Here is a 22,428-nt window from a genome sequence, read left to right on the forward strand (position 1 = left end):
AAAAAAAAAATCCACTGCCTAGAGTGCCAGCATCCCATATGAACACCGGTCCAAGTCCCGGCTGCTTCACTTCAAATCCAGCTCCCTGCTCATGAGCCTGGGAAAGCAGCAGAGGATGGCTCAAGTGCTTGGATCCCTTAGTCTTGTGGGAGACCTACTAGAAGCTCTGGTGCCTGGTTTTGGCCTGGTCCAGGGGTTGTGGCCATTGGGGGAAGTGAAACAACAGAAGAGATTACTTCCCTGTTTCTCTTCTCTCTTCAGATCTGCCTTTCAAACAAGGTTTTTTTGTTTGTTTGTTTTGTTTTGTTTTGTTTTAAAAAATACACTTTGGATTTGGAGATTTATTGGGATTTGTTTCCAACAAATGCTCCCAAGCATTTCAAATAAGGGATATTCAAACTTCCACTCAAAAACCTGCACAGATCAGTACTGTTCACAGTAACCAAAGGACAGAAACAACTCAGCTGTGTGTAAACAATGCAGTGGTACCCATATGGTATACTACTACTCAGCCATAACGAAATGAACACATAGATGAATCCTGAAAACATGGCAAGTGGAGACATACGAAAAATACTACATACTACACAACTGCATTTATACCAAATGTCCAGAATTGGCAAAAACACAGAGACAGAAAATGGATTAGTGATTGCTCAGGTTTTGGGGAAAGAGAGAAATGGGGAAGTAAGAGGTGGGGTTACTTTACACTGTGATGAAGTGTTAGAATGCACTGCACCAGCATGTTCGAAAAGGGCAAATGGCATATGAATTCAATCTTTAAAAAATTTTATCTAGGGCCCGGCGTGGTGGCCCAAGTGGTTAAGGTCCTTACCTTGCACGCCCGAGATCCCATATGGGCACCGGTTCTAATCGGTGGCAGCCCCACTTCCCATCCAGCTCCCTGCCTGTGGCCCGGGAAAGCAGTCGAGGACGGCCCAAAGCTTTGGGACCCTGCACCCGCGTGGGAGACCCGGAGGAGGCTCCTGGCTTTGGATCGGCATAGCATCCGCCGTTGTGCTCACTTGGGGAGTGAACCATCAGACGGAAGATCTTCCTCTCTGTCTCTCCTCTCTGTATATCCGCCTTTCCAATAAAAATAAAATAAATCTTAAAAAAAATGTATCTAGCATACAATGATTGCTCTCTAAACATCTCAACTTTTTAAAATAACTTGTTTAAAAGAATGCCAGGAAAGTATTCAGAGAAAGACCTTCATTAGTGTTGTATCAATTTTGACAATAGCAAAATGGAAGTGAGACAGGCAACCAGCTCCCAGGAGAGTGCACATATGCCAGTTTTTAAAAATTTTATTTATTTTTATTGGAAAGGCAGATGTACAGAGGAGGAGGAAAGACAGAGAGGAAGATCTTCCATCTGATGATTTACTCCCCAAGTACCCGCAATGGCTGGAGCTGAGCCAATCCAAAGCCAGGAGCCAGGAACTTCCTCCAGGTCTCCCATGCTTTGGGCCGTCCTTGACTGCTTTCCCAGACCACAAACAGGGAACTAGATGGGAAGCGGGATCACCAGGATCAGAACTGGCACCCATATGGAATCCTGGCGTCTGCAAGGTGAGGACTTTAACCACTCTGCTATCACGCCAGGCCCATATACCTATTTTTGTTTCTAAAAATCCAGTAAACCAAACAGTTATGGTACCTGAAAATAGTGATGAAATTTGTATCATATTCCAAAATTCTAACAGAGAAAAATTCCTTTGGCACATTGAAAGTTCTTCACATTTATCTAATAGAACTAGCACTTGGTTCAAAGTCAGGAATACAAACTCTCGGCCTTCTTTGTAGCTTTGTATCCCTGGCTGAGGATTGCTGTGTGCCATTTTTATCCCTGTGACATTCACAGCATCACAAAAAAGACAAAGGGGAGGATCTCATTTGTATGAACACATTAAAAATTACAGAAAGTACCCCAGCTACAGGCAACTGCCTAGACCAAAAGTAGAACAGCCAGGATGCTGGCACCTCAGATGGCAGCAGTACCTGCTATGTGATAGCATCGCCCCTTCTCTGTATATTTCTAATAAGCATGGTTCTAGCACCATGCATCATTATTATTATTGTTGTTGTTGTTGTTGTTGAAAGGCAGATATATAGAGAGGAGGAGAGACAGAGAGGAAGATCTTCCTTCTGATGGTTCACTCCCCAAGTGGCCGCAATGGCTGGAGCTGTGCCAATCAGAAGCCTGGAACCTCTTCCGGGTTTCCCATACAGGTGCAGGGTTCCAAGGTTTTGGGCCATCCTCGACTGCTTTCCCAGGCCACAAGCAGGGAGCTGGATAGGAAGTGGAGCTTCCAAGATTAGAACCGGTGCCCATATGGGATCATGGTGCGTTCAAAGTGAGGACTTTAACCACTACACTATCACACCATGCCTCTCCCCTTTTTATTATTGCCATGCATTTTTCATCTTTCCTTTCTGTATGATGTCTTCCACACCCCTTGGAACATGGGTGAAACACAGTGAATACAGGGTAACAGAGATTACAGAAGGATACCCTGAGGTCAAGGAAGGACAGGAGAACTGACTTGCAACCCCTCATGTTAAGAATAAGCTGTCCAGGTACCCGAGGCAAAGAACAGTATTTTGTTTTGTTTCCTAAGTGGTGCACCTGCTGCGTTGCCCAACCGTATGCTTCAGTCAGCTTCTCTGTGGTTTCTGAGCAGCCTGGATACACAAGACACAAACCCTCCATTCCCCTTTCTATGTCCCTCAAGATGCCTGCCTCTTGTACACTCGGTAGCCACAGACCACAAAACCTCATGTTTTGAAGAAAAGAAAGCAACAAGAAGGACTTTGAGATCTGGGTTACTTTTCTTTCCCTCTACTAAAAACCCAACTCCCAATTTCACCTTTAAATACATGGGTACACCGGATATTTAAAGCTCTAGCAGAAACGAATAGAAGAAAGTCAGGCAATATAACTGATACAAGAGACAGAGTGGCTGGAGAGATGAAAAACTCCCTCCCTACGAGGTCCAGTTAAGACCATCGTATCCTGTAGGTCTGTTTCACAGCAGGTGGTGACTTGGTTCTCAGTACATCAACCCTGGCAAAACAAGGAGGGGCGGGCAGACCCATGGTGCCAATGTGCATAGACCAAATTGTCAGAGAGCTACAGCTGAGACCATCAGAGAAAGGTACCCTAACCATCCTCTCCTAACACCTGCTGCTGGACAAGCCTGTGACTTTGCAGGCTGTATGGATTGATGGAAATATGGAGCAACATCAAGTATGGTGCTGAAATTTATATTTACAGGTATAATTATCATGACAACTGTGTGGAAAACTCTGGACTACATGCATACCATTCATAAACACATAGGTTTAATCCCTACAGCCTTGAACCGAGAAACCTAAAGGAAAGGCAGTTCTCTAATGTTTCTGCAAAGAAAGAATCAGACTTCTCTTTCCAAGATAAGGTTAAGATATATCTTAATGTAAGATGGTAAGATGTAATGCTGAGCTGGCAATGCGGCACAAAGAAGTCATAACCTACAGTGCCAGCATGCCATGTGCACGCTGGTTAGAGTCTGAACTGGTCCAATTCTGATCTAGCTCCCCGCTAATCTGCCTGGGGAAAAAGCAGGATGGTCCAAATTGTTGGGCCCCCTGTCCCCACGTGGGAATCCTTGAAGAAGCTTTTGGCTTTTTAGCATCAGTTTTGGCAGTTGCAGCCATTCAGTGGGTGAATCAACAGATGGAAGCCCTCTCTGCCATCCAAATAAAACTTTTTCAAATCAAAGAAAGGAAAGGCAAAGGAAAGGGGAAAGGAAAAGAAAAAAAAAAGGAAGAAACATGTTTCCTTCCCTCTTCCGCTACTGACCTAGATTGCTTTGAAGAAAGAATCCCATTGAGGCCTTGCAAACCAACGCTCACTCTACCTGGTCATTCAGCCTGCAGCTATCAGCCAACTCAGCAGGCTTGGCTGTGCACCAGCTTAGGGGGCAAGGATTTGCCGTTTGTACTCTGGGCTGGGCCCCCCGAAGCATGGCGTGCATCCCAGAGCAAAGCAGGGCAAGGCCAGACCCCCAGGCCAGTAGGCCTCCACAAGGCTGCTCTGTCGGACCCTCCCACGGGTCCATTCCTACACACTGAACTCAGAAATGCCAAGAACTGGCCATCTAGATTCCTATGATTTGCCCAAAAATGTCCAATCCACACAGAAAACATCTCTCCAACATGTGTTGATTCACATCTTTTGCCTGTGACCTCCAAATGCCCTACGGATTGGGGAGGGGGCAACACGTCAGCACGGCAGCCTGTGTAGAACACACTCAGCAGGATGGAATGGGAGGCTCAGCAAGCCATCAGACAGCCACAGTAGGGCAGGCTCGGCTGGCCCCCACGGCACTCTGGTTCCTCTGGAAGTCTCTCTGTGAAGTCCATGACAAGCCAGGACCTCACAAAGTGGGGCATCCATAAGCCCTTTCCACTCTCAAGAAAGGTGTGTTCTTGCCTTAGTTGTTTTCTCTTCATGCTGTCCCAGACCTGAGGCCACCTGCAAGGACCCCTGGCACATCCTGGGAACTGCAGGGTTGCAGAGGACAAGCCACAGGCCTACCCTTGTGAGGTGGGGGGGAGGGGGAGTGTCCCGTTAAGAGTGCGAAAGCCCTCAGGGGTGTCTCAGTTGGTCCTAGAGGATGCTCAGACTGAGGGGCCAAGGTTGGAAACAGAAGGATGGAAAATAGGCATTTCTAGTACAAGCGGGAGAGCAGCAGCAAAGTACCTCATGGGGGAGGAGTGGAGACAGTTCATGTTCACTGCGGAGGTCAGCTCTCCCCAGAAGCTGCAGTTCACCTATACAGAACAGCACCGAGAGCCGACAGGACGAGAATCCTTCCACTCTCCACTGCTTGAACTGAGTTCTTCTCCAGGGTTTTTTCAGCCAGTCAAAATGGATTTTAACTCAATTCAGTGAAGCCCATGACCTCTCCAACCACTGACCTCTACCTCCCAGCCCCCGCCCCAGACAGCCACTGTATACTTGTATTACTCTTGGCTCAATTCTCATGTCCAGCTTCAAGACAGAGATTTGTCCTGAAATATCCGGAACTGAAATCTACCCAATCTGTTCCCTGCCTCTTCCTCTTCACCCCCGAGGCAGCCCCTGCTTGCCTGGACCCTGAATCATCTCCCCCTGCTGAGAATCCCACAACCAGGGTCCCCTGTGGATGATGCTGAGGTCAGGACCCCCAAGCCCTGCTGGGTCCAGCTTGTCCCATCCCATCCTCCCTCTGCCAGGGAGGTCTGGGCTGTGCTCTGTTCCAAGTCCCTAAGTTCCCCTGGAGTGAGCACACAGGTGGCTGTGACTGGGGGGTCCATCACCCTAGAGAAGCTGTTATTTGGGAAGGGAAAAATGGATCAACCCAAGAGAGCTGGGGAGAGCCAGCACATTTGACTGTGCCCAGAGAGACTGTTTTTCTAAACTTTGAAACGTGGGCTGTTGTGGCAGAATGCCAAATGGACTGAGTCACTACCTGTTTATGCTCACAGGGCTACATCTCCATGACAAAAGCTGCAAATAAGAACTAGTGTGGAGTGGGTAGGTGATGGTGAGCCTTTCTCCTGGGGCCAGTGCTGGGCACCCTAGGGGCCCTGTGTGTCCTTCTCACTCAATCCTGTCTAATAGTACCCAGGATGGAAGGAGAGGGGAGAATAGCTATGTAGATGCCCCCCCTCGGATTGTGGAAAGTGAATGAAGAAGGCCAACAACATTCTGGCCCCTAAGCAGATAGCTTTATCTCAAGGGTCTTAGGCATTAACAATCTTCCATTTTTCTCTATTTTTCCCACTTTTACCCAAACTTAAAAGCTGCACTATCCAGCAGTGGAGCCCCTCCCTCATGTCCCCAACCCACAAAGCTATTGGTTCCAGGTTGTTCCCTTTTAGAAAGTGCTGATGCCCACCTCCCCGCCCCACTCCCTTCCATTGCTTGCTCTTGAAAAATGAACTGATTATCAGAAATGACACAAAATCATGCAAACTCCACTGGAATTTTATCAAAAAATCCAGTGTTTTTGAAGATTGTCCTACTTGTGAGGAAGCATGATCCATTTACAGGGACTGTATCCAACAGGAAGGGATTTTAATTCTCTGACTACTTGAAAACTATCAGCAGGCTGACCTTCAGGAACCGCTAATTAGCAAGATACCAAGTCCCCTGACTTTGGAAGAAGACAGTGCAGGTCTTTAAGGAATAATAGCGCTATTAAAGAAAAAAAAAATTTTTTTAAACTTTCTTTGTATTTTTACCAAGCAGGTTCTGTGAAAGCTTTCAAGGAACTTAGCACAAGTTAAGTATCCCTTATCTGAAATGCCAGGACTGGAACATTTCAAATTCAAATTCTGGAATATTTGCATAGATGGTACCAGTTGAGAATCCCTAATCCAAAAACCCCAAATCCAAAACGTTCTGACATGTAAAAGTTTTGGGTGTGGCCCTCTAACAGTGCGGATTGTGGAGGATTTTAGCCTGTGAGCATTTCGGATCTTCAGGTGAAGGCTTCTTGGCCCAACCCTTGTATTAATATCTGAGGCTCGGAGAAGTGAGGGGACGCAGCCAACAGCCAGGTAAACCAATCTTGACGCTGCTGCTCTAAAGCGGCCCTTCCACACAAGCCTCACATCTACGAGTCTTCTTTTTGGACATTTTCCAAAAAGTCCAATCATGAAGAAAATGAGCATGCTGCAATATATTAAAATTAAAAAAAAAAATCAGTAAGCAGGCATTGTGGCAAAGCTGCTGCCTGCCAACATCTGCATTCCACATGGGTGCCAGTTTTGAGATCCCACAGCTCTACTTCCGAACCAGCTTACTGCCCTTGCGCCTGGGGCAGGCAGTGCACGATGGTCAAAGAGCTTGGGTCCCTACCACCCAGATGAGAGACCCGGGCGAAGCTCAAGGCTCCTGGCTTCAGTCTGGCTGTGCTCTGGCTATTCCAGTCACTCGGGGCATGAACCAGCAGATGGAAGATCTGCCCTTCTCTGTTTAACTCTTCCAAATAAATAAGTAAATCTTTCTTAAAAAAAAAGAAAAAAAAAAGAACTAGATAAATGAGTGATAGTTCCTAAAGACAATTACCATATGATCAAGCAATTCCACTGTGGGTATTCTATAAGAACTACAGGCAAGGATTCAGAGACAATGTCATAATATGTGCATACGCAGATGGCAGCATCACTCACTACTGCCCCAAGGTGCAAACCAGCCCAGCGTGCCCTGGCAGACACACGAGGACATTCTTCTAAAGGAAGAAAATTCTCACACACATTCTACCTGGGTGAGCCTTGGAGACACTGCACCAAGCAAAATAAGCCAGCACCAGAGGACAAGTCCTGTGTGATTCCACTTTCATGATGGACCTACCAGACCAGGCATACAGATAGAAAGTAGAACTGGGCTACGTGGGCCTGGGACAGGCTTAGGGAGTCAGTGCTAAAAGGATTCACACATTCACCGAGCAGAGCTAAGACGTTCTGTGGCAGAACGGAGATGTTGGGACACAACCACAGGATTGTACTCAACACCACTGGACATGTCAAGACGGCTAAAATGGTGAGCCCAGTGTTATGTTTATCACAGTAAGAATCGTTCCATGATGAGTAATATCCCAAAGCTTATTAACAGGTCTTTGTGTAACTTCACGAGTGACACCCAGCCAGGTCAGCATTTGACTAATGCCTCATTTCTCAAAGGACCGCTTTGTAGAAAATCACCTCTGTTTCAGCGCTGCGATGACCCGGTCCTGAACCACAAACCCAGAAATCAAAGTCAAGCTCAACGCTGTAATTAAAATAATAATAATAATAAAAGCTGAATTTCCTTAAAGTGGCAAACAATTTGAACAACTCTTTCCAAAATCTTTATAATTACTATGAATTCGCAGCAAATAACAACATTGACACAGCCAATGGGTTTGTTTCACAGGACAAACTAGTGCCAAAAGTCAATCCTACTGTGCTGACAGCTTTCTAACAAAGTAGCTGAACATGAAAATGCAAGAGGTCTTGAAGTTCATTGCTTACGGGTCAGACATAGTCCCCAACAGGTTTCCATCCTGACATTACCCATCCTTCACTTTCTAGAAGCAATATTTTTAATGAACGTCAGTTTTGCGATATCTGAAAGGGTGAACTGACTGCAGAAACCAAACTACAAAAGCAATACAGATTTATGATGATTGTATCTGTTGTGATGAACTTTATCGAAAAATCCAGATTTCGCCACAAAAGTACCTTTGAACCTAGTGCAATCTGAGGTCATCTCAGACCCATGCACGAGAAGGCTTCGGGTAGGCTGCAAGGCTGTACACAACCCTGTGTAGGCGAGGGACGCTTCAGAAAGGAAGCTCTTACCTCTTGGTGATCTGACTCGGCTCCTGCAGGTCTGGGTCCAGGTCAAAGACCTCATTGTCCAGCAGTCTCCGGAGAGTCACATCTGCCAGCTGCTCCATAATCTTAAAGACCTCGTCCAGGTTCAGAAACATGGAGAAGTCACGCTCCTTATTCTGCGTGGTGATCCGAATGGTGTCCGTCAGAAAGACATTGGACGTTCTTTCTAATTTCTGGATGTCAACCCAAGGGACTACAAGTTTAACTGCAAGAGGGAAAAAAAAAAAATGCATGCAGTGCTGTACAGCGTGAGTCAGGTGACTCACTCAGCAAGCAGCAGTCCAAAGCGCCCCTCCAGCTGGAATGCAAATGCCTTCCACAACATTTTTTTCTTGATCTATTGTTTGAAAGGCAGATTTTATAGAGAGGACAGAGGTCTTCCATCTGCTGGTCCACTTCCCAAGTGGCTACAATAGCTAAAGCTGACCCGAAGCCAAGTGCTTCCTCCTGGATCTCCCATGAGGACACAGGGGCCCAAGGAATTGGGCCATCCTTTGCTGCCTTCCCAGGCTAAAAGCAGGGAGCTGGATTAGAACTGAAGCAGCTGGGCCCGGAGCAGTGGCCTAGCGGCTAAAGTCCTCACCTTGAACGCGCCAGGAACCCATATGGGCACCGGTTCTAATCCTGGCAGCTCCACTTTCCACCCAGCTCCATGCTTGTGGCCTGGGAAAGCAGTTGAGGATGGCCCAAAGCCTGGGGACCCTGCACCCACATGGGCGACCTGGAGGAAGTTCCTGGCTCCTGGCTTCAGATCGGTGTAGCACTCCCCCACGGTAGTCACTTGGGGAGTGAATCATTGCATGGAAGATCTTGCAGTCTCTTCCTCTCTGTATATCTGACTTTGCAATAAAAGTAAATCTTTAAAAAAAGTGACAGGTAGTCACTGCCTGTGACACACTGGCTCATGTTTCAGCTGCTCACTTTGAATCCAGCTCCCATTTATGCCCCTGGGAAAGCAGCAGCAGATGGCACAAACGTTTGGGCCCCTGTCACCCACGTGGGAGATCTGGATGAAGCCCCCAGCTCAGCCTAGTTCCAGGTGTTGTGGCTGTCTCTGAAGTGAACCAGCAGATGAAATATTTCTAAGCCTCCCTTTCAAATAAGCAAATCAGAGAGAGAGAAAGAGACAGAGAAGTATAGAAACCTGCTTGGTGGCTACTGATGAAAACACAAGTCATCTGTCAAAGATGTAAGTAAAGTTTCCCACGCTGCTGTGTACTGCACACTTTCAAGGAACATTATGCAGGAATACCAAGTTAACATGTAAACTTGCTCAAGAATACCTGAGCTTAAGCAGAGATGCCTAAGTTTCCTATCCACATCAATTCTGGTTTCAAAGGCAGCTGCTGTGGTACAAGCGATGGGGGAAGAGGAGTGTGAAGCAGGATTTATTCATGATTGCATGTAGAGAAATGGACTTCACACTCAGCCTGTGTCACACGATCACACTCTGTCTTCCAGGACAGAGCACAAGTAGTTTTTACAAAACTCGAGCAAGAATTCCATCCTCAGCAATGCTAACACAGCGGGACTCAGTGGACACAAGGTGAGGCCTCACAGCCCCCTGGCTGGCTTCCTCGAAGAGTCACACAGAAGAACTTAAAATGGTAAAGCTTATGCAGGAATGGTAAGTATCCTTTCCAAATGATTTACAAACACAATTTGCTATGATGAAAACCGTTAATAAGTGTCAGAAAATCATTTCCTTTTCAAAGAAAGTAGGGAATGTTGAAATGTTTTTATGTCTACCAAAATTGTTTCCATTTACTTTGCAAAACTGTTTTCAAAGCTTTCGTTTTGCAAGGCCACGTTTTTTTTTTTTAAGATTTATTTTTTTATTTTTATTACAAAGTCAGATATACAGAGAGGAAGATCTTCTGTCCGATGATTCACTCCTCAAGTGACTGCAACGGCCGGTGCTGCACCTATCCGAAGCTGGGAACAAGGAACCTCTTCCAGGCCTCCCACACGGGTGCAGGGTCCCAAAGCTTTGGGCCGTCCTCCACTGCCCTCCCAGGCCACAAGCAGGGAGCTGGATGGGAAGTGGAGCTGCTGGGATTAGAACCGGTGCCCATAGGGGTTCCTGGCACGTTCAAGGCGAGGACTTTAGCCACTAGGCAACATCACCAGGCCCAGGTCATGTTTTTACATCAGCTTGAGACTTTTTCCAGCTGCTTTCACACTAAGTCTCTGTCTCTCTCTCACACACACACACACTTTACCTACACAAAGAATTCATTCATCAAGTATCTACTTACCAAACAGCCCTGTATTTAAGAAGTTCACTCAAACAGAAAACTCATACACACGCACACCGACGATTAAGGATCACGGACCTGAGGGGACCTAGCACAGAAACACACACAGCACAAGTTACCCAGGGACTAGGGGAGGTTTCCTGAAGGTGACAAGATACAAACTGGGTTTGAAGGATGAACGGGAGTTTCCAGGCAGGATAAACATGGCAGAAAGGAAGGGAAGGCAGAGTCTTCACTTTGAGGAGCACTTCGGAAACAACAACAGGAACAGCCACGGCTAGATCAGACACATCCCAAGGGAAGGACCGTGCAGACCGGGTACACATCCTGGAGCCTCAAGGCAGAGGCTGCAGACCGGGTAGAGAAGGGCCTGCCGCGTGCAGGAAGCTGGCTGTGGCAGACACTTACAGGAGCCCCGGCTACCCCTCTGTTGAAAATATTCATGCAAAGCAAGTTACAGGGGTGGGTGACATCCTACAAACCTCATCTATAGTTTACAGTGTGTCTGCTGACACAGGTACTATCAGCACGTGCAACGTCGTGGAAGGGCAGCGGGAACGCTCCAACCAAAGATTGCATTCTGGAGTTTCTCACGGGAAGTTTTTAAATTGTGACCTTTTAACACTTCATATATGACTGGCACCTGTGACTTCTTTCTCCCCATGGAATCCCATGCCCTGGGAAAGCGCCTGTGGTTTGATCAACACAAGCGAAGCCGCCTCCATCTTAAGTGGGGCAAGGGGGAAAAACTTCCCTTCTAGAAGCAACTGCATTACCAGCCCTCTTCAAGTCCGGTCCTAACGTCCAGAGCTCCACTTAAAAAAAAAAAAAAAACAATCCCTGCTGCATGTACAGGACAGGACTCTATTACTCTCTGAGAAGTACTTGGCCATCTGCCCAGACTGCTGGTTTCCAAGGCAACCAGCAGTTGTAAAAACCCATTTGCCATGCGATATGAACCACAGAGAAATATGCCTGAAGGCAGTAGAGAAAAAGATAAATTCTCCCCAAAAATCAAACCCACTGGGAGTAGCAGCACATGCAGCTGGGTATAATTGTGTGTACCAGTCATTTGGAAGTTCATCAAGTATCAACTGTTCGTCAATCATAGTATTAAGAACGCTTATCTTTCAGTACTGTGTGTTGATGGCTTTTACCAGGGGCATTTCCAAGACTACCTTTACCTGTGGAGGACCCTTGTGCCCACCCCCTGCAAGGCGCCCGGGAGCATCACTCACGTTCCTTGCCCAGGAAGGAGGAGTAGAAACAGAGGTGGTTGATGCTGAGGTAGAGCCAGCCTTGGCGGGGCACCCTGCCCTTCCAGCAGCAGCATGAGTAGAAGGTGACCAGCTTCTCGGCCTCGGGGAAGTTGAACCTGGCCTCAAACTTCACCAGCGCCTCCCGGAACTTCTCCGGCTCCTCCTCCTGCTCAGCGAGCCTGCTGCTGGTCTCCTCGGCAATCAGGGCCTGGCACAAAGAAGTTGGTGAGATGGGCCAAGAGAAGGCAAGGGAAGCCGAAAAGATGGACACACACAGGTGATTCTGCAGAATCACCTGACTGCCATGCCCCTGTGATCCCAAACACTGTCACCTTCTAAAGTCTCTGTTCTTACCTGCAGGAACACAGGCCCTGACCAGGTTCAGGCCTGTGAACTTGCCACAGCAGCCCTGATCTATCCAAGTGGGAGCCAAAGGTTAGTCTTCCCTTAAACTATTCAATGTCTCTTTACCAGGTTCAAAAACATTGGTCTGGGGGCAAGCATTTACTGCAGTGGTTAAGCTAACTGCTTGGAACACAGGCATTCCATAACGTTCAGGTCCCTGCTGGCACGCACCCTGGGAGTCAGCAGGTGATGGCTCAGAGTTGGGCCCCTGTTGCCCAAAGCCAAGACCTGGATTGAGTTTGGCTCTGGCCTGACCCAGGCCTGGCCATTATAGGCATTAAAGGAGTGAAGCACTAATTGGAAGATTCCTTGTTTCTACAACAAAGAGAGGCCCAGGCCCTTCATAATTTAGGGTGATAGGAAGGACCTAGCACTGCTTTGGAGGGATGGCAGTGTATTGCTACGCCAGGATTCTGGTTCCCCATCAGTGAGAGCTCACTGACAATGTCTTCACTGAAAACATATCATTGGTACATAAGAACTCCAGGGCCCTAGCGCTCATGCGAGACATTTGCTTTTAAAAATATTTATACTTTTGTCTTTTTAACATTTTCCTTATTTTTGTCTGATACATAGGTCTTAAGAAATGCCATGTCCCTTGAAAGAGGCTATTTTGGGAGAGTGGCTTCAGAGCCTTTGCGCAACACAAGATATTTAGAAACTGAAACTGGGGACCGGGCATTCAAGATAACCGTGTCAGGGCAGATCTTAGGCCATCGCTCAACTCACCTGCATCCCTTATGGGAAAGCTGCTCTAAATTCTAGAACTCTGCTTCTGAGTTAGCTTTCGGCTAGTAATGCCTGGGAAGGTACAAGAGGGCAGCTCAGGTGTTTGGGTACCTGCCACACAGTTGGGAGACTGGGATGGAGGAGTTCTGGGTTCTGGCTTTGGCCCGGCCTGGCCTGGCTCTGGCTGTTACAGGTATTTGGGGAGTGATCTGCAGGTAGTAGCCTGACCTCAATGTCTCTGCTAGGTCACTCCACGTTTGTTTCAAATTTTGCTTTTAAAATTTTATTAATCATGTCAAGCTGCTATCTGTGGGTATCTGGACAAGGAACCAGTGGATGGACGATCTGTGTGTGAGTGTCTAGGTTTGTGTGTGTCTGTTGCTTTGCTTTCAGATAAACATTTCTTTAAAGATGGAGCTTTACAGTATACATACGTAACCAAATGTGCTCGAGTTCTAACTACCCTTTTATGTTGCTCATCTCAGAGTTTCCTCCACCTGCATGCATGCTGCAGGCATTAAACTGCTTTTCTCTTGCCAATCTCCAGAAGGCAAGCCCTGAAGGAGAGTTGAGGAAAAATCTTTTCATCTTTTAAAGAAGGCTCTCCAAGATCACTGCAGCAGGCATGATTCCCCTGCTCCGAGGAAAAACACTTCCCAGACCCACAGCAACCTTGCCAAGCTACGGCAAGGAACGCGAGCAGGAAAAATAAGCAAGGCTGAGCATGGGGAGGGGGCAAAGCCTCCAGCCTCCACCAGCGACACCAGCATCCCAGATGGTCACCAGTTCGTGTTCTGGTTGCTCCACTTGTGATCCAGCTCCTTGTTAATGTGCCCTGGGGAGGTGGCAGCAGTCACCACGTGAGAGACCAGGAAGAAGCTCCTGGCTTTAGCCAGCCCAGTCCCAGCTGCTGCAGCCATTTGGAAAGTGAACCAGCAGCTGGTGGATAGCATTTGTCTCCCTCTCTGTCTAATCCTGAACTTTGAATAAATCAATCTTTGAAAAAATTTACTCACGTATCTGAAGGATGGGGGAAGATTTTTCATCTGCTGTTTCACTCCCCAGATGGCCACAATGGCCAGGGCTCCACCAGGACAAAGCTAAGAGCTTCATTCAGGTCTCCCATGCAGGTAAAGGACCCTCAACACTTGGGCCAAGGTCATTGAATTCCCAGGACATTAACAGGGAGGAAGACCAGAAGTGGAGCAGACAGGACACCAACTGGCATCCTTACGGGATGCAACATCCCGGGCAGCAGCCTTACCTGCTATGCCACAATGCCAGCCAATAAACAAACCTTACATAAAAATGTAAGAGACACTTCTCCAGCTAAATCCTAACAGGATCTGCGTCCCCCCAAAAAAACACAGCACGGTCAACTGGAAAGACACAGGGGCACCCCAAGAGCCAGCCCACCAAGGCATGATAATAGCTGACACCACCAAATGGCTGCATGGGGAAGCCTTCACTTTTCACCTGATTCCATGAGTGCTTTGCAATCCCAAAGGAAAAGATGCTTCTATTTTTTCCTTCAAAAAAATCAAGAATTCTTCTGACACCTTTTGCTAAAAGCTGTGGCACTTAATGTGTCAGGAAGCTGAGAAATCTGATGGTCTGGGATGTTTTATCCTGAGGGAGGAAAACCAGGTCGCAGGCTAATGCGCTAAAGTGTCTAAGGACAACGTTGGGCTTAGCCTGGGAAACCCTGCTCCCTGCCCGACAGGGTTTTCAAAGCACAGCTACTCATGTTATTTCAGCCAGAAGTTACGGAAAACTGTAGCTCAGTGTTCACTCCCTGAACTCATTACATATTTTAAGAGTAAACATCCACTTTCTTTTTTAAAAAATAAATTTCATTTTTGATGATGTTTATACATAATTGAGAAGGCTACATGCCTATGTGGACCACTGATTAGGGTAGGAAGGGTTGAGGAACAGGGGAAAGTGAATGAGACAATCGTTTCCAGGTTTTGTGTGGGTTTTTTTGGGGGGGAGGGGGGGTGTTTTTGTTTTGTCTCCTGCAACTGGGGGAAGAGGAGAGAGAAGTGGAGAGGGCTGCTCCCAGAAACATCCACCTTCAACAGGAGGCAAACCCGAGGTCCAGCAAGACAGAAGGGCAGGATATCACAGCTCCAGCAAGGATAGGAATGGCCAATTTAAAGAGTCAATCCCAGTAATTAACGATAGTTAGATAATAACCCCAAAAATCATTAGGCTTTCTTCATACACAAAAGGGGCTTCAAGGATAATATAGGCATACACATGTTTTTTTTTTTTTTAACTTTTTAAGAAAGATTTACTGACTTAGAGAAAAAGAGACAGAAATCAGGAGGTCTTCCATTCACTCACTCCCCAGATGGCCACAATGCTAGAACTGGGCCAGGAGCTTCTTCTGGGTTCCTCACACAGCAGCAGGGGCCCAAGGCTCTGGGCTGTCCTCTGCTGCTTTCCCAGGCCACAAGCAGGGAGCTGGATGGGGAGTGGAGCAGCTGGACTTGGACTGGTACCCATACGGGAGCCTGATGTCATAGACAGCATCCTTATCAGCTATGCCATAGCACCAGCCCCAGGACTCAGGCTATTTTTAACTTTCAGGTTATTTTGCTGAACTGTGACAATTAACAAGTTGGATTTATTTGGTTTTATCTAAGGAACCCAAACAATTCAGTCTGAGTGGGAAAAACTGTGGGGATACCGCGGTGTTCAGTGTCATGGGGAACAATCAGAAAGGGGGCGGGGAGATAGGGAGAAATATGAAAATCGAGGACCCTACCTTGACTTTACCTTTCACGAAACTGGCAATGTCGTCCTTGTTATCGAAGACCGACAGCGTGTGGAGGAGGTTCTGCTCCAGCCAGTCCCAGTGCTGGTTTATTTCCTCTAACGTCGCACCTAGGTTCCAAGAACAAAGGACAGAGCTTGGAAAACCGGAGCAAGTCTGCAAGCAGGACCTCCTTTTCCAAACACGTTGTCAACATTTCCTGAGGGTCTGGGTCTGCCAGCTCGAGAGGCAGTCTCTCTCCTGCCACAGCACCCGGAGACTCACTGCCAGGTGACAGGCCAGGCAACCAAGACAGTTACCCTTGGGACTGCTCTGCAATCAAACCACCCACCTTGATAACACTGCTTGAAAACCCAACCACCTCCACGCTAGCGACACGTGCCATGTGAAGCTATGCCAGCACAAAGTACCAGGACGAAGTACAAGGGGTCATTTTGAACAATCTCGTACACAGGTTTCAAGCCCAAGTTCACAGAGGAAGAGCCTCTGGCAAAGGCTCCACCTGCTGCCCTAAGGTGTTGCCACTTCCAACAGCTGTTCAACACAAGCGCCTAGGAAATGTACAGGTTGACAAATTTATACCTCATACCCCTTAAAAATCTGTAATGATAACAGTCCTATAGTATCTGTTTAATCACACAAAAGCATTAAGTCACATGAAGTAAGTTAATTTTTCTCAAAGGCAATTGCAAAAACATTCACTGTGTCACAGACGCATCAAGCAGCATCGTTAATAAAAAAAGCTGAGTTGTTTTTGCTGGATTTGCGCCGTTGCAGCCTGCTAACCATCATGACTGGACAATGGGTAGTTCAGCTCAGGCAGTGTGCCCAGCTCCTGGCAAAGGGTGCAACACATGGCAGATGCTTGATCAAGAGAACTTGAACTCCACATAAGGAAGTGCCAGAGGAGCCACTCTGGGGGCTTGGGATCTGGCCTTGGGTTTGAGTGGGCAAGGGCAGAGAGGACTCGCATATGTGGTTCTGATCTGTTCCAGGTACTTCCCACTGGCCTGTGATGATGAAGACGGAACACATGGGTGGAAGCTCACACACTCATCCTAGGGCTTAGGTCAGACACAAGGTGAACCAGGATTTTAAAATCCCTACAGCTTTGAGGCACCCTGGGGCTGCTCCTAAGCAGCTATGTTTGAATCTCCCCCCCCCCCAAAAAAAAATTACAATAAAAATTAATAAATCTCAATCATTTAAAGTCAGATATACAAATAGGAGTAGAGACAGAGGGGAAGATCTTCCATCTTTCAATTCACTCCCCAAGAGGCCACAAAGGACAGAGCTGAGTCGATCCAAAGCCAGGAGCTTCTTCCGGGTCTTCCATGCGGGTGCAGGGGCCCAAGGCTTTGTGCTGTCCTAGACTGTTTTTCCAGGACACAAGCAGGGAGCTGGATGGGAAGCGGGGCTGCCAAGACTTGAACCGGTGCCCTGATGGGATCCTGCACATGCAAGACAAGGACTTTAACCGCTAGGCTACCAAGCCTGGCCCTCATTTACCTAATTCTTCAGGGCAGCACCTGTTGTGCCTGGCCCATGAAGGGTCTCTCCTGTGCTTGCACCTGAATGGGCTCACTCCCCCTCTGCAATCTCCTCTTCCTGAATGCATCTTCCCCCGATGAGGTGGCACAAGTTTTCCATTTATCGTGCTAGTAGAGCTCATAAAGCAGCACACAGCTCACTGCAAACAGCTGTTTGTCTTTCTCCATTGGTAACTTCAGCTAATGTGGATAAAATTAAAGCCAAGCCCCAACACAGTATTTCACTGTAGAATTAAAGACCCAAGACAAAGTCAGGCCAAAAAAAACAACAAAAGGTTCATTTTCTAAAGACTCCCTACTAGGAAGGAGCTTGTGATGAGGCAGCACCATTCTAGAACAAAACCAAGCCCACTCTGAAAGCGAAAACACACACAAAGTCTGTCACAGAGAAAGTCAGATCTTTATGAAAGTCTGGGCTACTCCTGCACCTAGGACACAGCTGTCTGCCTCTCCCAGCAGAGACAATCAGTATGGTGAAGCTTTTCCACCCTTCTGTCTTCTACGTATTTCCTACAAAACGTTGCCAAACGACAGGGAGATTTTCCAAACTATCATTTCCTCTGCAGGGAAGTCCTGTGATGGGCTACACAAATACCATCCATCAGTGCAAGTGGACTGCATATCCGTGACTTCAGAGAGCTCCCCAGGAAACTCACTCAACACACGGAACTGCTCGCAGCCCTGGACCTAACACAGTAGCAGGGTTTTTCCAGCTATGGGGGACAGGAGACCATTTGAAAACAGCTTTTCGTAACAAAAAAACAAACAAACAAAAAAAAAACAGAAAAGAGACAGAAAAGAGAACCCATGCTAACTGTTGAGGTGAAACATAAGCAAGGGACCTAACTGGGTCTGTGTGTCACGGTAGAGGCACAAGTGGGGGGGAACAGAAGAAAAAGGGAGACACTGCCCTATCGTGTGAGGGGTCTCCAACATGCTCACAGAAAACACGGCCATGAAAAACCACACAGAAATCTCAAAAGTTTTTTTTTTTAAACCACCAAAATAAGCCACCTTTTAATTCCATTTTCCATGAGCTTTTTAAAGTACGCTCAGGGTCAGGAAAAGAAGTCTGCAAATGAACATGAGGAGGATGCTTCCAAGCTCTTCTGCTGTGGCCTGGAGTGTGTCTCCCCAGAATCACTGTGGCCTTCACTCCTAACGTGTTTGGAGGTGGAGCTTTCAGGAAGGTAGTTAAGGTGAAGGGAGGTCATGAGTTGGACCCTTCATCTAATGGGACTGATGTCCTTGGGATAAGCTGGGATACCAGGGACGCAGGGCACAGACGGAAGTCCACATGAGGACAAGGAGAGGAGGTGACCATCTGCAAACTGGGAACCGGGCTCATGAGCACCTGCCAGCACCTTGATCTTGAACTTGTAAATCCCTACATTGTTGAGAAGTTAAATGTCTATTGCTAAAGTCCCCAGCATGTGTTATGGCAGCCAGAGCCAACTAATGAAGTTGTCCAAAGACCTATTTCATAGTAGCACTGTGGACTGGAACACGATGAGTCCAATTTGTAAGATTATCCTTTTACTAGGGCCGCTAATCTCACAGAAATTGACTTCTATTTTCTAAGAAAAGTAAAGCCTGTTGGGGAGTTGACAGGTAGATCAGACTTACAGATTCTGTATTGGAAATCTTAACCAAGACGACATCACAGACCACATGAACCATTTGCAAGTAACTGCCTCTCTATATTGGAACACTCAGAGGGGTTGACAGAGGACATTTTCTTGGTGCCCAGCAAGGGTCAGCATTTTCTGAGGTATGCCAGATACTTTAACACCTATCCTTCTAAAAATATATATGATTCATTAAGTGGGTAGGCATTCTCTCCACGTCCAGAACAGGAAGTAAGAAAGCGAAAATGGCCAACTCCCAAGCCTGTTGATATTCCGAGCATTCTACTGCACCTGCCGCAGCCTCACCAGCGGGGAAGAGCTGGGCAGCAGAGTCATACTGAAATTCACGGAGCTTTTCTTCCTTTAGGTTTTCCCCATATATATTTTCAGGAAATTCAGAAAGCACCTCATTGTCTGCACCTACAGCTTCTGCACAAACACAGCCACAGATAACTTCATGTGAGCCTCCGTCTGCCCAAGCAACTGTTTCCCTCTGCAGAACGGATAACTGACTGGCCAATGCACCTTATCCAGGAACTCAAGTCTCGATTTACAAGACAACAGGCCAATTCTGTATGTGCAGTTCACACATCAATCTCCGAAACAGAATATTTCTTTATTGGCCAAACATCAACCATCCCACTGTATGATCTGTACACAAGTCACACAGAAGACAAAGAGCTAGGTAAGAGTTCCAACTTTGTTTCCCTTAAATGTTTACTTTTTGTAGATATGACTTTCCAATAAAAGTAGAGACAAAGATCTTCCATCTGCTGGTTCATTCCCCAAGTGGCTGCAATGGCTGGAGCTGAGTCAATTCTGAGCTGGGAGCCAGAAGCTTCTTCTGGATCTCCTGCATGGATGCAGGGTCCCAAGGTTTTGGGCCGTCCTCTACTGCTTTCCTATGCCACAAGCAGAGAACCGGAAGGAAGTGGAGCAGCTGGGACACAAGCCAGCACCCACAGTAGCTAAGATATGCACTCAACCCAAATGCCCATAAGCTGATGAGTGCACAACCACAATATGGTAAACATACACTATGGAATACTATGCAGCCACAAAAAGAATGATATCCTATCTTTTGCAACAAAATGGGTGCAACTGAAAACTATTATCCTTATCAAAATAAGCCAGTCTCAAAAAGACAAATGTTTTCCTTGATATGTGGCACTAATACAGAACACACAAAAAGTAGGAATGAAATGTAAATACGTAAATATAAATATGTAAATACTGTATCTTTTGGGGCCAGTGCTGTGACACTGCACATACGGCTGCTGCCTACGGTGCTGGCATCCCCTATCTGGACTCATTCTAGCCTTGGATGCTCCACTTTCAATCCAGCTCCCTGCTAAAGAACTTTGGGATAAGACTGTCATTTCAGACCATGTAGAAATGTGGTCTCATGTTTTTCAAAAAAGATTTATTTTTATTGGAAAGTCAGATACACAGAGAGGAGGAGAGACAGAGGAAGATCTTCCTTCTGATGGTTCACTCCCCAAGTGCCTGCAACGGCTAGAGCTGAGCCAATCCGAAGCCTATCAGGAGCCAGGAACTTCTTCCAGGTCTCCCACATGGGTGCAGGGTCCCAAGGCTTTGGGCCGTCCTCCACTGCTTTCCCAGACCACAAGCAGGGAGCTGGATGGGAAGCAGGGCCGCTGGGATTAAACCAGCACCCATATGGGATCCTGGGCATGCAAGGTGAGGATCTTAACCACTATGCCATCATGCTGGGCCCATTCTCGCCTTTTTAAAGGATGCATTTATTATTATTATTATTTTAGAAAGGCAGGCTTCACAGAGAAGGAGAGACAGAAAGAACTTCCACTCACTGATTCACTCCCAAGTGGCTGCAACAGCTAGAGCTGAACTGATCTGAAGCCAGGAGCCTCTTCTGGGTCTCCCACATGGGTGCAGGATCCCAAGGCTTTGGGCTGACCTTGACTGCTTTCCCAGGTCACAAGCAGGGAGTGGGATGTGAAGTGGAGCCACTGGAATAGGAAATGGCGCCTAAATGGGATCCCAGCACTTGCAGGGGTAGGGTTAGCCAACTGAGTCATTGCACTTCTTACTTTTTACTCATTACATATTATGACCAGTGGCAAACAAAGCCCATGACTATAGAGTAGATTATGTTTTTACATGTACTGTTGGAGAGCAGGAAGGGTATAGGGCAGAAAAAATAGGAAAACGGGGCAAGAGTGATCGTCTTCTTGGAATTGTACCAATGGAACATATAAAGTTTATTGTCTTTATAATAAATAAATGGGCCTGGCGGCGTGGCCTAGCGGTTAAAGTCCTCGCCTTGAACACGCCAGGATCCCATATGGGCGCCGGTTCTAATCCCGGCAGCTCCACTTCCCATCCAGCTCCCTGCCTGTGGCCTGGGAAAGCAGTCCAGGACGGCCCAAACTTTGGGACCCTGCACCAGTGTAGGAGACCTGGAAGAAGTTCCTGGATCCTGGCTTCGGCTTGCATAACATCAGCCGTTGCACTCACTTGGGGAGTGAATCATTGGACGGAAGATCTTCCTCTCTGTCTCTCCTCCTCTCTGTATGTCTGACTTTCCAATCAATAAATAAATCTTTAAATATATATATATAATAAATGAAAATAAAGCTAACATATTTTTAATAGCCAAAAAAAAGTACAAGCTACAATACACAAGGGTAGCATCTTTGAACCACAGAGCTTCCACGGCCAGTGTTGGGCTATACCAGGCTAAGCAACTGCTTGCAGTGTCGGCATCTTCTATCAGGTGCCAGCTCCAGACCCTGCTGCTGCTGTTTCCCATCCAGTTCCTTGCCTATGGCCTAGGAAGGCAGCAGACGAGGCTCAAGTACTTGGGTCCCCGTCATCCACATGGCAGACCCAGAAGGAGCGCCTATCTTGGGTCTGGCGTAGTCCGGGCTGTGGCAGCCATTTCAGGGAAAAAATGAGTAGATAGAAGCTTTCTCCATCTCTCCTCCTCTGTTACTCTGCCATTCAAGCAAAGAGATCTTAAGGGGAGTAGGCAACGCTGTGGGGTGGCAAGTTAAGCTGCCGTCTGCAATGCCAGCAGCCCTTATTAGCACCAGTTTGATTCTTGGGTGCTCCATTTTGGATCCAGCTCTCCGAGAATGCATCTGGGAAAGGCAGGGCTGATGAACCCAGCTTGGGCCTTGCGCTCATGTGGGAAACCCAGAGGAAGGTCCTGGCTCCTGGTCTCAGTCAGACCCCAACCTGGCCACTGTGGCCATTTAATAGATGAGAACTTGGTCTTCTATACTATTCTGTAACTTTCAAATAAGAAATAAATCTTAAAGATACAGTTCCCAACTTGTAACAATTCAACTGAATTTTTTTTTTTACTTTACAATGGCACAAAACTAGCATTTGGCAGAAATATGTAAAGCTTTAAATT

At 47.1% G+C, this 22,428-nt stretch overlaps 1 protein-coding gene across 2 annotated transcripts in view; it reads right to left on the bottom strand.

Moving 5' to 3' along the window:
* Positions 1-22,428, bottom strand: part of TBC1D8 (TBC1 domain family member 8) — a 110,048-nt gene that overhangs the window by 25,673 nt on the left and 61,947 nt on the right. For both annotated transcript variants that reach the window (XM_040993813.1, XM_040993812.1), the window contains exons 3-5: positions 15,839-15,957; positions 11,911-12,139; positions 8,379-8,619 (exon numbers count right to left, since the gene is read on the bottom strand). In XM_040993813.1, the coding sequence (XP_040849747.1) occupies positions 8,379-8,619; positions 11,911-12,139; positions 15,839-15,957 (589 nt within the window). The remainder of the gene's footprint in view (positions 1-8,378; positions 8,620-11,910; positions 12,140-15,838; positions 15,958-22,428) is intronic.

This window comes from Ochotona curzoniae, unplaced genomic scaffold (assembly GCF_017591425.1).
Source record: "Ochotona curzoniae isolate NIBS_2020 unplaced genomic scaffold, NIBS_Ocur_1.0 contig_883, whole genome shotgun sequence".
Classification (NCBI taxonomy): domain Eukaryota; kingdom Metazoa; phylum Chordata; class Mammalia; order Lagomorpha; family Ochotonidae; genus Ochotona; species Ochotona curzoniae.